This window comes from Centrocercus urophasianus, unplaced genomic scaffold (assembly GCF_019232065.1).
Source record: "Centrocercus urophasianus isolate 14NV4802_14NV808 unplaced genomic scaffold, USGS_Curo_1.0 seq_21, whole genome shotgun sequence".
Classification (NCBI taxonomy): Eukaryota; Metazoa; Chordata; class Aves; order Galliformes; family Phasianidae; genus Centrocercus; species Centrocercus urophasianus.
Window position 1 is genome coordinate 20,924,458 of NW_024884767.1, and position 14,634 is coordinate 20,939,091.

The following is a 14,634-nucleotide window of genomic DNA, read 5'->3' on the forward strand; positions in this document are numbered from 1 at the left end:
CAACACTGAGTCATCAACCTGCAAATTCCTCTCTCTGTATGCCAACAGTTCTTAATAATTAAAGCCTAGCATTAAACAATTATCATACTACTGCTATCACTACTGATAATATCCATTCTGCTCCCATAATATTCCAAATTGCTTAAAAGATCTCTACCAGCTTGTATAATCTGATGTATGTATTTTCCAACAGTACTGGCTTGATATTTACTTGTCTTGGGATCAGTACGAATATCCGGGTGTGCAGAACTTGCGATTTCCAGCCGACCAGATTTGGGTACCTGACATTCTTCTCTATAACAGGTAAGCAATATGCACAATTGGCAGTTGGAGCCTAGAACTAGAGCACTAGATGCTGGTAAACAACCATGCTGCTCTGATATTCTAAGGTTTTGTCCGCTACTCTTGGAAAAAATATAAAAGCAAACAAATGCAAGTTAATAGATTTTCTAGTAGTCACTCTAAGTCATGCTTTCTGTAGTTTTATAGATGTCTTCTTTCTCTTTTCCCAGTGAATGTGAAAACAACCATATTCTCCTTATAATTACCATACCTCTGCTGGAAAATTGCTTGTGCCATAGTCTTCCTGCTTGAAATAAATAATCTGTTTCTTTGCGTACTCTCCATTACCCCACCTTTTCATCATTCCTTAGCTCCCCAAAACCTCTAGAACCCATTTTTTTCTTCTCCATTATGGAGTCCAGCACTCTAGTTAGCACTTTTGCACTGTTGAATTGAGTGGCAGTTCTGTATACAGACTATTTTTTATTGCTTTCTGGGAGGAAGGGGTTCTACTTTTGCTCAAATGTCTTATTTTTAGGCTTATTTTGTCCTTTGTCCTTGCAAGATTTTCACTGACCTGTCCTTCTCAGTCAGTTTTAAACATAATCTAGTTGTCTGGGTTGGGTTTCCTTCTGGTTTCTGCTGTTTTCCCTTCCAAGCACCCACTATAAGATACCTGAAGGAGGTTTGAAGTGCCCTGAAAATTGTTCAGGTGCTATTCTTTACTGCAACTTTACTGCTTACAGTTTCTTTATTAATTTTCAATCTCCAAAAATGATGCATATTATCTGGCCTATATTATTTCAGTTTGTTTATAAGAATATGTCACAGGAAGGGCTTTCTGAGGTTCAGATATGTCTTCTACTTCCTCTTATTGAATTATTCAGTAAGAAAATTAGATTGATTTCATGCAGTTGGCCCTTGACAAATCCGTGTCAGCTGTTTTTACTTCATTATCTTTGAAGCTAGGATGATGTATCTATAATTTCACCTTTTTACAGAAAAAGAAAAAACAAATCAGAATTCTCTTTGAACTTGTCTAATTCACTGAGCCCTGTCCTGTAGTCCCCAAACTCCCACAAATAATTATTAATGCTTCAGAGAGTATTTTCGTCACCTTCAGTACTCAGGAGTAAATTTCATCAGTGCTGCCAACTGGAGCCTGTCTTTTTCTACACTTCTTTAATGCTCTCCTTTCTTCTCCTGCCTTGGACTCTGACCACTGTGTGAGAGTTAGTTGTGGTGAGCCACAGTTCCTGAAGAGTGAAGCGCAGAAGGTACAGGACATTGCAGCTCCCTGTACCCTGTTGTTTCCTTTCCTTTCACAGCAAGCAGCGAGTCTTCCTCACCCTTTGTCTTTCCCTTGTTTTCTTTTTTCTATTAAGACAGCCTTTCTTGTGGCCTTTTGTGTTATGGCCGTAGTCTTTTCACTTTTATCCCCATTGATTTCTGTTGATATTTATGTTCCTCCTGAGTCAGTCAGTCCTGCTCCCATGTTTCCAGTGTTCAGTCCTTGATTTTCAAGCCCTGATGTAGAGGATCCTGATGCAGAGGACATTGTTCTTCACCCTTTGACATGAGAGCAGGTTGCGGGTGTGTGGTGGTCTTCTCCAGCATTTGTTTTCCCCCCCTTATATCAGGAGCACCCATGACAGAAAATTACTTTCAGCTTTCTGGCACTGTGTCCACCTTCCTCAGACACGAACAAGGAAGAAGCCAAAGGATGAATGGAGATTGGAATTTTCCATGATTGGTGGCAAGACAGGGTGTGTGAGATGGGAGAGCCATGCAACATGGACCTGCACATAGTCGTGATAGGCAAGAAACCAACATGGGAATCCTTCTGTATTTAAACTGGAACACTCCCCCATGCCTGCTTCATGCCCCCACATGATCTCACTTTGGGGGATTTTATCTTCAAAAGGTACAACCTGAGCACTTACAGCAAACACAAACAGTATTCTTGCTCAGGTTATTATTTCCTTCTTTTTCTCAGAACCACTGGAACCCTAAATGAATTCTTGTTTCTCTGCAGCACCTCCCTCCATTGCCTGAAGCAAACTTTTGGCCCCTAAGCATCCTAAGAGACAGAATGATTATTACCTCAGGGCACCATTGCTCTTAAAACAGATATTTAGGTAAAAAATTGAGTTACACTGTGAGCTGCCTGATTTTGACAGCAGCCCTAGATAAGCCTCATCCTGCCAACTATTCAGACTTTGAAACTTCCTTAAAACTTCAAAAACTGTAATACTTCTGCTCCTTTTCTGCTCCTTTCCATTCAGCCTTTGCCCCAAGACATCTAACAGCCCCACATCTTGCTCCTCTGAGGACATTACAGCAAGCCATTGGCACTTCTGGGTTGCAGGCCAGTAGTGTCTATTAGAAAAAAAGGTACTGGGCTCTTCACCCGGGCATAAGCCAGACCTTGATTCAGACATCACAAAAGAGGTTTTTTTGTTTTTTTTTTTTTCTGTTGAAAGTTGCTACACCTTAAACATCAGCTTGCTTTTTCTTTCCTTTGTTTTGTTTGTGCTGTGCTCTAGTGCGGATGAAAGATTCGATGCAACATTTCACACAAATGTGCTGGTGAATTACTCTGGATCCTGCCAATATATTCCTCCAGGTAGGATGCAGACTGTGTTTGTTTGCTCAATGTATATCTTTGAATAACTGTAAGCAGTTTTCATTCATAGATGAAATCAAATATTTAGAAGCAGTCCACAGCAATTTTGCAGGATATGTAACTTTATTGTGAGACAGATCCACTAAGTAATATAGCTCCATGACAGGTAGCATATTTCCACTTCATGAATCTGCTAAGTAGTTTGATCACTCAGAGGTCCACCTGAGTTATCTAGGCAAGGTATTGGGTACCTCACATCGTGTTTTCACAAAGTTTCTTATGCAAACCAATTAGTTCTTTCTTGAGACTGAAGGGAAGTATGACAACAGGAGGTAACCAGGAGCAGCAGTCTCTCTGCAGCGCACTTTATGAGCCTGAACCTCCATCTCCATGAGTTCATCAAGAAAAGATGAACTGAGACCAGCCCTGTTGAGCCAGACCCAAACTACATTCTGCTTTCCAACTGTACTGCTGATTCAGTGTCCATAGGGCCATCTATACTGCTGATTCAGTGTCCAAGCAGCCAGGACCTACAGCAAACACACAAGCTATCCCCTTCATCACAGCCTGTGATGGAAAAGAAATGTCCAGTCTTTGTGCCATACGCTGGAATATTAATGCCAAGCACAACCATAGGAGCCACCAAGATAAAAGTGGGTATTCCCTGATAGTTGATCTTCTGTTGATCCCTACCTTTGAGACCTTTTAAGGCATTTTTGTTTTTTTCATGGACAGACCCATGGGAATGTTTGCTCTCCAGAGAGCAACAGTTGATAGGAGTAAAATCAACCATGAACTAGAACAGAGCCTTCCCTGTCCCTACTGGTTCAGTACAGGTAGGCAATGGAGAATGTGCATTTATAGGCAGATCTGATGCTCTACTAGTTTGTTTTCATCTAAGAGGGCAGAAGACATACCACACATGCAGAGTACATCTGCAGTGAGCTACAAACTCTGTGATGAAGAATTGGAAGTAGAAAAGAGAGAATAAGAAGTAAAGGAAATGTCTCATGCAAAGCATAAAAATCAAATTTCTTACAGAAGTTTAACTGCTGCTAAACTGCTTTGCCCAATCCATTTTAGAAGGCAAATGTTGATAATCAGCCTACTTAATGCAACAAGTATCACAGAAGCAGCCAGATTAATCAGGACATTGAAAAACACAGAAGAGGCAAAAAGATGGTGTTTCCAAGGCTTCATTAAAGTTTTATTTCCCATGACTCTGCGAGCAGGCTGTGCTCACTGATGCTCTCCATTAGAGAAACAAGCTCTGCTATACATGGCTCAATGGAGGAGCAGAGAGAGAGGACAAGGAGGGGACAGCTGTCTGTTGTGAAGGAAGGTAGCAGAGCCAAGATTGAGGAGAATCTGGGAGAAAACACCCAATGTAACCAACCCGAAAATGGCCGTGACAGTGGGAGGCAGATCTACCAGAAGGTAACAGAGCAAATGGATGGAATCCAGCTGGGTGTCAGTTTTTGTGCAGAGAAATGCACACACCACACCATTAAGCCACAATGTCCCCAGCTTTTACAGCAACAGAAAGAAACTAGCACATGATCTCAGTTTGGGGGATTTTATATTCAAAAGGCACAACCTGAGCACTTACAGCAAACACAAATTTGTTAGGTGTTTAAGAGCTAAGATTCACATTAGCTGGTATTTTAGGGAGCACACAGAAACAATTACTGCAAGCAGGTCATCTTAGCATAGCATTGGAGGTAACTTTCCATCGAATCAGAAACTGCTTCTCCATCACAGCGTACCTTTGTGCTGGTCTGCTCAGGGAAGCTGGAGAGCTAAAGTGAAAACTGCGTAGCCTCAGGCCTGCAGAGGTGAAGGTTTGTAGGGATGACCTCTGCTTTGCCACCAGCTTCTTGTGATATGGGCTGTGTAGATAGATCATCTTCCCCCTGCTCTAGGCTCTCTTTTCTCCTGGACAGCTGGGAAAATGTTGCAACTGCAGCTTGGGGCTCCCAAGGTCTGGAGCATTCCCTAGTTTAATCTCTTGTTTCAGCTGAATACAAATAAAGAAATAAACCAAAATTAAACAGTAGCTTTACAATATGCAACGGCATGCAACAAATCCTAACATCTTCTATTACCTAATATTCAATGAAGAAAGTGGATTAGAAACATGCAGAGTAAAATCTGGATCTGGATGTGATCCTTGGTCCAGCCAGACCAAGAGACAGGGAGAGCAGCTCTCACATAGCCGCTGTGTTCTGGACAATCTACCTGAAGGATGCAGTGAAGAAGGGAGGATCTTCACCAATGTCCCAGGAAGGCACTTATGCTAGCATCTTTCATCACTGCTTGCTGTTTGGTTACACCATGACTATGTCATGCAAGCTTTTGGAGAAGAAAGTTGCTCACAGTCAGTCAAGTTAAGGGTGGAGGTGAATCCTGCACACATTTGATTCTGGTTGATTTTTATCCACAGGCATTTTGAAGAGCACATGTTACATTGATGTCCGCTGGTTCCCTTTTGATGTGCAGAAGTGTGATTTGAAGTTTGGCTCTTGGACTCACAGTGGTTGGCTGATTGACCTGCAGATGCTTGAGGCTGATATTTCCAACTACATCTCAAATGGAGAGTGGGATTTAGTGGGTAAATTGACTTGCCTAAATTTTTTCAATATTCTAATTTTCAAAGGCAGAGCCCAAATATGTAGAAGTTACTAAATATTGAAGTCTGTATTTGAAATACAGATATGAAAAGTTTTCATGTAAAACCTTTTACATGAAAAAAAGAAGAAAAAAATTGCAGATCAAAAACAACTTTGCAAGTGCATTCTTTGAAATGTGTCTGAAAACACTGTGTTCTGAAGCAACTGCCTAAATCTAAGTGCACAAATGAAATCTAGTGGTGCTGATGCATCTGAGCAGTTTGTCAGAACTGTACTTAGATGTGTCTTATGCAGACACACTGAACGCTACTGTCACATCTACTCAAACACATCACTCAAGAATTGATTGGTGTAAAAAATGGTATTTCAGCAAAACTGGAATTAGCTTTTACAGAGATCATCCTAAAACCATCAAAACCTCTAACAGTTTGTAACATCTGGAAATGATTGCAGCTTAGTGTATCTCCTTTTCTGTGTTTCAGGATTGTATTTTTAAATGAGGAACTTCTGTCCAGAATTAGTTATTCATAGCTAGCTTCTAGTGAATTATTTTGAACTCATTTAAGTAGGTGTAAATCAGAAGTCAAGTTATGGAAATGGGCAGAGTTTAGACCACATTAATGGTAACTTGCAGCCTTTTTTTTTTTTTTTTTTTTTTTTTTTTCTAGTCTGGGTATTTGATCAAGGAAATAACTAACCCAGAACAGCTGAATATGCCATTCAGGGCATCTGAGAATAAAATAAGAAATATAATCAGTATTCAGGAGTGCTGGAGGACTTCATAGGAAAGTCCATCTAAAGTCAGTTCATTCCAGAGCATTTCTAACTTTCAAGTGCTTTGATACAGTGGTCATTTCTGTTCAATAAATTTGCATGTCTGGTGGAGTGACTGGCCTCAGTTTTACTTGCCTTTGGACAGAACTGTTCCTTAATCAGCTCATTTGGTGAAAGTGTTCGGTAATACTCTGGTCAAACCTTTATGGAGACTTGTTTTTCTCCTGTCAACATTTACATATCACTGTACCTTCTGTACCTTGTGTACAGTAACACAGAAAAAGAGTGGTGGCATGAAACATGCGAGGTACTAAGCTCTTCCATCTGGCCATTACGTGTCCTGCCGCAGTCCCTGCCATACAGCCTCTTGGGCACTCTACTGCAACTACGTCACCATTGCCAACCCTACAGAACAACCATGTTGTATAACAATCTATCCAAACCCTCAGACATGACAGAATATAAGCTTGATTTAGCAGCTTTCGAAAGCTATCTAATGCATGGGCCAGTGTGCATAACATCAGAAGCTAGCAATCATTCCCTAGCTTGCAGGAAGCCAGAAGTCATGTTTAGCTGTGCTAGCCTCTGGCCTCTGTTTGCAGATCTTCCTGTTTTGAGGCTGGGTTGCTGAGACTGGTTTTGAACTGGATCAGATGAGCTTCTTTGACTGATCCATGTTCTAATGATCCAGAAAGTATGAATGCAAGTACTAGAAAACACAGAAGTTGGATTAGGAACAGCAGGCAACTTGCACCGTCAATTCAGATGTTCCTGAAGACACTGAGATCTTTGAAGTCAGCCTTAGCTGATTTAATCCTGTAATGATGTATTTCAGCTTTCAAAAAACACTGAGCTGAGACATGTTGTCCCTGGTCTCATTAAATCTATCCAGCCATACGTGCATTAGTGGCTACAAGTGTTAGAAAATGACTTTTGCCTTGTAGCTGATTTAGGTATTTCTTTTCTCCCTTCTCACTTGCCACAGGACACTTCAATGCATCTTCTATTCCATGCCTGGATGCATGGAACAATAAGAGACCACATGGAGAGGTGGGGAAATACTTTCTCCTTGCTGACAGCTTTAAGAGCCAGACAAGTTCCCTGCTGCTGTCTGGGGCTTGGATGTCTGGAGGTAGATCCAGCTGGCCTTTACCACACACTAGCTCCTGTTTCTAGCAAGCACAGGAGCTTTCTTGTTTCCTTTTCCTCATCCCATCACTTGCTTAAAGCCTGATGGAGAAAATAGAAGCAACAGGTGGTAGCAGGGGTTGGATCTGCTTATGGCAGAGCGAGTGACTGGAGGATCTCTGGGGGTCCTTTCAATGCCAGTGAGAGGCTATCTGGGCAGTGGATGATGGGCAGTCCTGTGCTGCTGCCCACTACTCTGATCTCCCTTTCTGCAGGTGTTCCAGGAAAGAGAAATGAGTTGTACTATGAATGCTGTAAAGAACCATATCCAGACGTGACATACACCATCACCATGCGCCGACGCACTCTCTACTATGGCTTGAACCTACTGATTCCCTGTGTTCTCATATCTGGCTTGGCACTGCTTGTTTTCCTTTTGCCTGCTGATTCAGGAGAGAAGATTTCTTTAGGTAAGTGCTAAAGAATTCATTTATTTCTTGTGTACTTCCCATAAAATGGCAAATAATAGCTCATGGTTTTTGATGAATGAAGATTTCCCTGGATGAGCAACAGAAGCACTAGTTTAGTTGCAGAAACAGGAGTAAAAGTTTATGTATAGGATTCACACATACAGTTCTAAATACTTTGGATTCTACTCTCAGATGAAGTAGAACTTGTCACTGGCAGAAGAAGCAATGGTAGTTCTTCATCCCCTCTGTCATTCTGTTCCTAAGCAGAATGAGGGATATGACTTCTGACTGTGAAAAACAGGATGCAGACAAGGAGAATTATTTGAGTTAAAGCACAAAAAGAGAGTGTAATATTCATGCACTGAACACGTGAAATAGATGGCAAGTTCTCAGCACAGGGCAGCTAGATTTCGCAAACAGCCTTTCCAGAGAGAACAAAATAACACAGTTACTTTTGTAACAGGCTACAGCTCTATGGAGAATGTTATATAACATGTAATAGTTGAAACAAGTCTCTCCTCATCTTGAACAGTTGTCTGGGTTTTTTGTAAGCTCTGTTTGGCAAGAGCAGTGTATTTTATCCATTCTGCAAGTTCCATTTCACTGAGCAGCAAAGAATCTCCTTTACTTTGAGAGAAGCAAAGGCTTGGGTGCAATTGAGAATTGGAAAGAGAGCAGATAAAGATATATCCAAAGATGCTCTCACTTGGTAGACGTTCTCACCTACCCTGACAAGCATGAATTCATGGATTTGTCTTCGCTTTAAAGTTACATTTAACAGCAAAGACATCAGAGGAGGAGATGCAGCAATCATGTTCCTCATCTCTCCTCTCCATGTTCACTCCCTGCAGGTATCACTGTTCTGCTTTCCCTGACTGTATTCATGCTGCTTGTGGCTGAGATCATGCCTGCAACTTCTGATTCAGTCCCACTAATAGGTAGGTTGATTTTCTCTGCTCTGTGCAAAAAGTACAGTGTTTCTCAAGAGCTGTTCAAAGCCTGTTGGAGCTTTGACTCTTTTTCTTACTACACTTCTGCGTTTCATCAGTGTTAGGAATAAACCTCTGTTTGGGCTTTACTGTTTGTGTGGATGCAACAAAACAAAACAAAACAAAAAATACCCAACCTGGCATAAGGTGGCTCTGGAAATATCAGATAGACTGGTAATTGTAATAATTTAAGGGACTCCAGAACAATGTAGCTTGGACGTTTGGATAGGCAAATCACAAAGGACATCATAACCAGTGCATGAGAACAGATGAGATACTGGAATAATACTCAGCCTTGGCTGTGAGTTCTTCGTGTCTGTGTTCACTGAGTTAATTTGAAGCTCTCTGGATGACACTATGCCCACAGAAAGCTTTTGGAGGTGTCTTTGCAGCTGGCTGAAGAGAAGTTTTTCCTCTTCCACATAATCTGCTCCCCCACTCTGTTGTGCACTGCTGGGGATTTTATATTGTACTACTTGAGACAAATTAAAGACATGTTTTTGCTTAAATATAGAAAGTTTTAATGAACAACTCTCCAACAGCATTGGAGTCCTGCTGCCATCACTGAATCCACAGGGAGTCAGAAAAGATATGTCTTTAGCCTTTAAACAACACTAAAGCTTCAATTTCTGCTTGAGGTCATGCTGACCAAGCTATGCAAAGAACTTGCATTGGTGCAATTGCACACTGTTCTTTTGAAATGACCAGTGTGTTAAAACACTATGCTGTCACAGTGCTGTTTGTCCCAACTAAGTGATGAACATGAGTGTTGAGGCTTGCACAAATCCCTCAAGAAATTCCCATCACTGTCTGAACAGCAAGATTCAACCTACAATTATAGAAGTTACTACAGTGATGAAACTTATGGTGCTTATACTTTGGGGAAGTGCTTTTAGGAATGCACAACCTATACTGTGAACAAAATAGTTGTTATGAGTGGCTTAAAATCTCTAAAGCCAGAAATAGCCTTGTAAAACTCAAACAAGGAATCTTCTACTCAATTCTCTTTTTGTTAAATAACTGTGAAGACAATATAAGAAAGAAGAGTTAAGAAGCTATGAAGGATTAAGTGATTTTCACAAGATCGTGCAAGAATGCCAGACAGATTGAATCATTTTTTTTTCATTAATTTCTTCTTTCTGAAGTGTCAAATAACAAGGAAAGTGAGGGATTCACTGTTGTTCTATAAGGTGAATTGATATGAAAGTAGAGATTGCTTGTTTGTTGTGGGACTGTCCTGTCAAAAAGCTGGCACAGAGAGACACTGGATATTATGACATTTAACCTAAGAAGTGAGAATGTTGGTCTCAACACTGTGTTATTTCTGAGGTTGAATGTGACAACAGCAACAGGAAGGGAAAGTCACCTCTGTGTCCTGTACATGTTTCAGCAGCTGCTTGGTCACTAGCAGCGTCACAGGAGTAGTAAGAGGTCTGACTATGATCCAATGGGCTTTGTATCCAAGGGCTCCAGCCTCTGCTAGGTGAACTCCCTGAAACTGCCTTCTGAGAAGCAGAGGCAGAAGGGAAGGCACTGAGGCTGTTCAGCCTGCCAGCAGATTCAGGTGCTTACGTTTCTGTTGGCTTGAGGATGAAGAAACCCAGCAGAGCTGTGAAAGCTCAGTTGGTTGGGAGAGGCAGAAGGCTGGGTAGCAGTTTGTGACCAGTAAAGGCAAAGGTCTGTATGTTGCCTTTCTGTTGCATGCACATGCATTCATGGGAAGGGCCTCAGTTAATACTGGCATCTGCTAAAGGAGAAGTTGTCTCTTCCTCTGGGACAAGGAAGGCTTTAAAAGGGAGAAAAGGAAGCTGGGATTCAGCTTTTCTGCAAGACCCAGGTAACAAGACATGCCATGTGGCCATTTGGGTAATTTCTATCACGAGATCAGTTTAGTGGGCCATACAGTCATCTTTATTTTTGTTTTCATAGGATAATCCCTCTGTCTTGAGTGCATGAAGCCTTGATTTCCCCAGTGGAAACTGGGTAAAACATCATTTCCTGATCTCGGCAGGGTAGGGAAAACAAACCTTTTCTGGTTTGTAAAATAAAGAAGTGTGAACAGCACATAAAAACTCAGAAATTGTTAAAACATCATTTTTTAAGCTAATATTCATACAAATCATGATTAAAGTACACATTCTAAGCAACTGAAATAAATAGAATATCCAACAATATACCAATATATGACAGAAGATGCACTTCTGAGGTTGGTGGCCCTGCCTGTGGCAGGGGGATTGAAACTTAATGATCCCTTGGGTCCCTTCCAACCCATTATATGATTGTAAAATTAAAGCCTTGCACAAATTGTATCATAAAAAGAGCAAAAGACCATTTACTCAGACATCTTAATATTTAATTTCATGGAGAAAAAAATACAGACCTACATATGGGAAGGAAGGTGACAATGAAACAGTGAGGGTAATACTACCCGCAGGCAAGAGTTTCTGAAAGCTTCCAAATAACTTGGGCATCTTATTGAGTGAGATTCTAGCCACTGAATCACACAGGAGCTTCCAAAAAATCTAACAAAACCCTTGCCTGTATATATACCTAGAACTCCACAAAGGTGAGTAGAAGACATTGAGAGATAGTGAAGGGATGCACCTGTATATGTTCCATGCAGTACCTTTAACTACATCAGTTTCTACTGTTACAATTCCCTACCAGAGAAAATAAGATATGTAAGAAGAAAAAAAAAAAAAAGCTATATATATATATATATATACACTATACTATAGATATATATATTAGTACTTAATCAAGCATCACATAATGATAGGGGGTGAGGGATCGTGGTAATGGTAGTAGGGATACTCATTTGGTCCAGTCCCTTGCTCTGTGTGAATGTTATCTCAATTATTAGGATCACTCACACCTTCTTATTCCTTTTGGAGCGCAAAGTCTAGGAGATAATAAAGAGGTCTATTTTCACAACTAGTATACTAAATAAGCATTGTTGGCACCACGTATTACTATAAGTTTTTTAAAAATACCAAAATAATTAGAGCATATAAAATGTATTGGAAATGCACCTCCTAAAGTTGTCATATAGGTCAAACACAGTCTGTTTCTTTCATCTGTTCACTGGACAAATTTTGTATTGTGGAACATAGTAAAAGAATAATCCTAGTACATAAATGTTTTGTAAGATCCTGGAGAGTGACTTCAGGTAGCCAGATAATGGACTCTAAAACAATCTCATATCTACAGTTATCTGACGCTTCCCTGTTACGGCCCAAAAGAAAACTAACCTTGACATGCTGGAGTACACTCAAGCATGATGCTCTCAAAGACTGCCACCCCTGTGCAATAGAAGCTTCTTACTTCACAGAACAATTCAGATTGGAAAGGACTTTGTGATGTTGCTAGTCCAGGCCTTGCTTGGAGCACGTTCAAGTCTAGGGTTAGATGAGGTTGCTCAGGCTTTTCTAGTTGTATCTGGGAGCCTTCAAGGATGGAGATGACACTGTAGCCTTCCTGGGCAACCTTTTCCACTGTGCAGCTGCACTCAGGAGAGAGAAGTCTGAGCACATTGTTTCTCACCACCTTGCTAGACACTGCTGCGAAGCACCTGTCCCTGCCACCCCTTTCCTGAAGGCAACGTGGTGTTGTCAGGTACCTCAAAGCTCCAGCATGCAAGCCTTCCTCAGAAGGCCTCACTGAGCCCAGTGGTTCGCTGACTTAATTCAGTTTTTTACTGTTTGTGTAATGGTAGAAAGTCTTCCTATGCTCTTGACTCCCTTGTCAGTCTCAGCTGCTTATCTGTAGCTTTCCTAACACCAGCTGTGAATGCCCAAATAATGATCACAGATCTTGCCTTTGCAGCCTGTCCCTGCTCCCTGCCTTGCAAGGTATGTTGACCTTTTGCACTGGTGCACTATCATGAGTTCCATGCTGGTCTTCTGATGCATTTCCTTATTTCTCTGAGTATTGGTAGGACCCTTTATTGCACTTGAAGTCTACTCTCCTGTAAGCCCTTGCTGTTTTCTTGTACTGTTTTATCCTTCTGAGCTTTCTCTGACATGATCTGTTTCCCTTTGTGCACTTGTGCATCTACTATGGAGGTGACACTTTCCAGGTTGTTTCACCATTCTTGAGATCTTTCGTATTCTGGCCACTCTGCACCATTTTCCTTCTATGACTTCTCAAATGAAGTGTGGATTCCTGTTTCCATAGTATCCCAGGTTTGAAGCCCTGCTTTTAACTCTTAGCTCTACTCGAAACAAACAGGGAAAGACTGTTCACCCTTCTGGCTTCTGTACCCAAATACCCTTTATTCCGCAAGTACTGAACTGAGCTGAGTTACGTTGCATGGTCCTGAGATCTGAAAATCCTATCCCCACCCCCAACAATACATAACCTCTCCACAGTGGTTTTGCAGTAGATAATAATTGGGACATTTAGTTGCTAAGTTGTATTTACCACATAATGATCATGTTTTTTCACTGCTGTCTTTGGTTTGGCTAAAAGCCCTCTTGAGATGAATGCAAGGATAAGGCAGATGCTTGGATAGTTTGGTCAGTTTCCTGGAGAATCAGCATAGTTAGTATCAAGTTGCAGAAACAGAACTCAGAGAATGCTTGAAAAGGATGCAAGTAATTTGATCTCGAAGAATAAAAATCCACTGCTAGTCTACAGAAAAGTTATTGTTGCTGGTCTGCATGCATGTAGGAGGAGACACTCTGAAAAGACAACCTCACCCTTGGAAAAAAATCTGCATTGTATTCTTAAATTTTGTTTTTGTAAAAACCTTGCTTCTTCTGCTACATGGACATGGCTGAATGCTTCTGACTTTCACTGGTGTAAAAACACTTGACTAAAAAATGCTATAAAACTTATTTTTCTCCATTGTTTGACCTCAGTTTTAACTAGCTAACTAATAATAGGTGGTAATTTCAGAAATTCTTGCAGATGCCGTTTGGAGTGCCTCTGTTGAGGAAAAGGATGTTGCTTCAATTTGACACTTAGAAAATAACTCACTTCTCAGCTCTTGTCTATTTGCAAGGAAATGTAGAAATTGTATAATTATTCTTCTTAGCTGAGGCCATATTACTTTGTCCTCAGCTTACACTTAGGATAAACAAAGCACCACTCAGCCTAAATAATCACAAGGGCAAGATATTTGCTTCTTTTCTGCCTCTCTGCAAAGCGTTTCTCTGCTTCCTTGGTGTGCCCTTTTGCATTCTCTGTCAGTTTGTAAAGCTGCCCAGGGGCTCTCTTAATCTATCATTTGCAACTTCCCCTCACAATAGACTCACATTTCTAAACAGTTCACTAATGCTGTATTAATGCACATGAAAAACAAGCTGACTTCTTCTCTGCCAAGAGCAGGTGACAAAATTTGAGCTAGAAATTAGCAGCAGGCTGCTTATAAACTTCCAGAGTCTGGTGCTCCACTGCACTGCAGTGAGGTGTGTTGGAGCTTTCTGTTCCACCAGACAGTCCCTTTCTCTGATACATGTGTCCTAGCTAAGTAGATGGGTGATGACATTTGGACTCTGCTCTTTCCCAGCTGTCTCTGGGGCCTGCACGCACAGCTGTTTCCATCCTTCTCCACAATAGCCTACATAGGGCAAAAGCTATTTCCAAAACCTAGTTTTCAGCAGCATGTATATGCCTAGTAAGGCACCAAGATTGCTCAAAGCTTGCACACTGTCCTTCTCCAAATTCATCTGTGATTCCAACCCTAGGAACGAATGCTAGGATGCCTCCGTTTCTTTAAAAAAATTTTTTTT

The 14,634-nt window shown here is 41.1% G+C and overlaps 1 protein-coding gene across 1 annotated transcript in view; it reads left to right on the forward strand.

Annotated features, from left to right (window-relative positions):
* The window catches only part of LOC122162580 (neuronal acetylcholine receptor subunit alpha-7-like), a 60,014-nt gene that overhangs the window by 32,625 nt on the left and 12,755 nt on the right, over positions 1–14,634 (forward strand). The window contains exons 4-8 of the mRNA XM_042822998.1: positions 194–303; positions 2,829–2,908; positions 5,352–5,519; positions 7,716–7,910; positions 8,762–8,848. Of these exons, the coding sequence (XP_042678932.1) occupies positions 194–303; positions 2,829–2,908; positions 5,352–5,519; positions 7,716–7,910; positions 8,762–8,848 (640 nt within the window). The remainder of the gene's footprint in view (positions 1–193; positions 304–2,828; positions 2,909–5,351; positions 5,520–7,715; positions 7,911–8,761; positions 8,849–14,634) is intronic.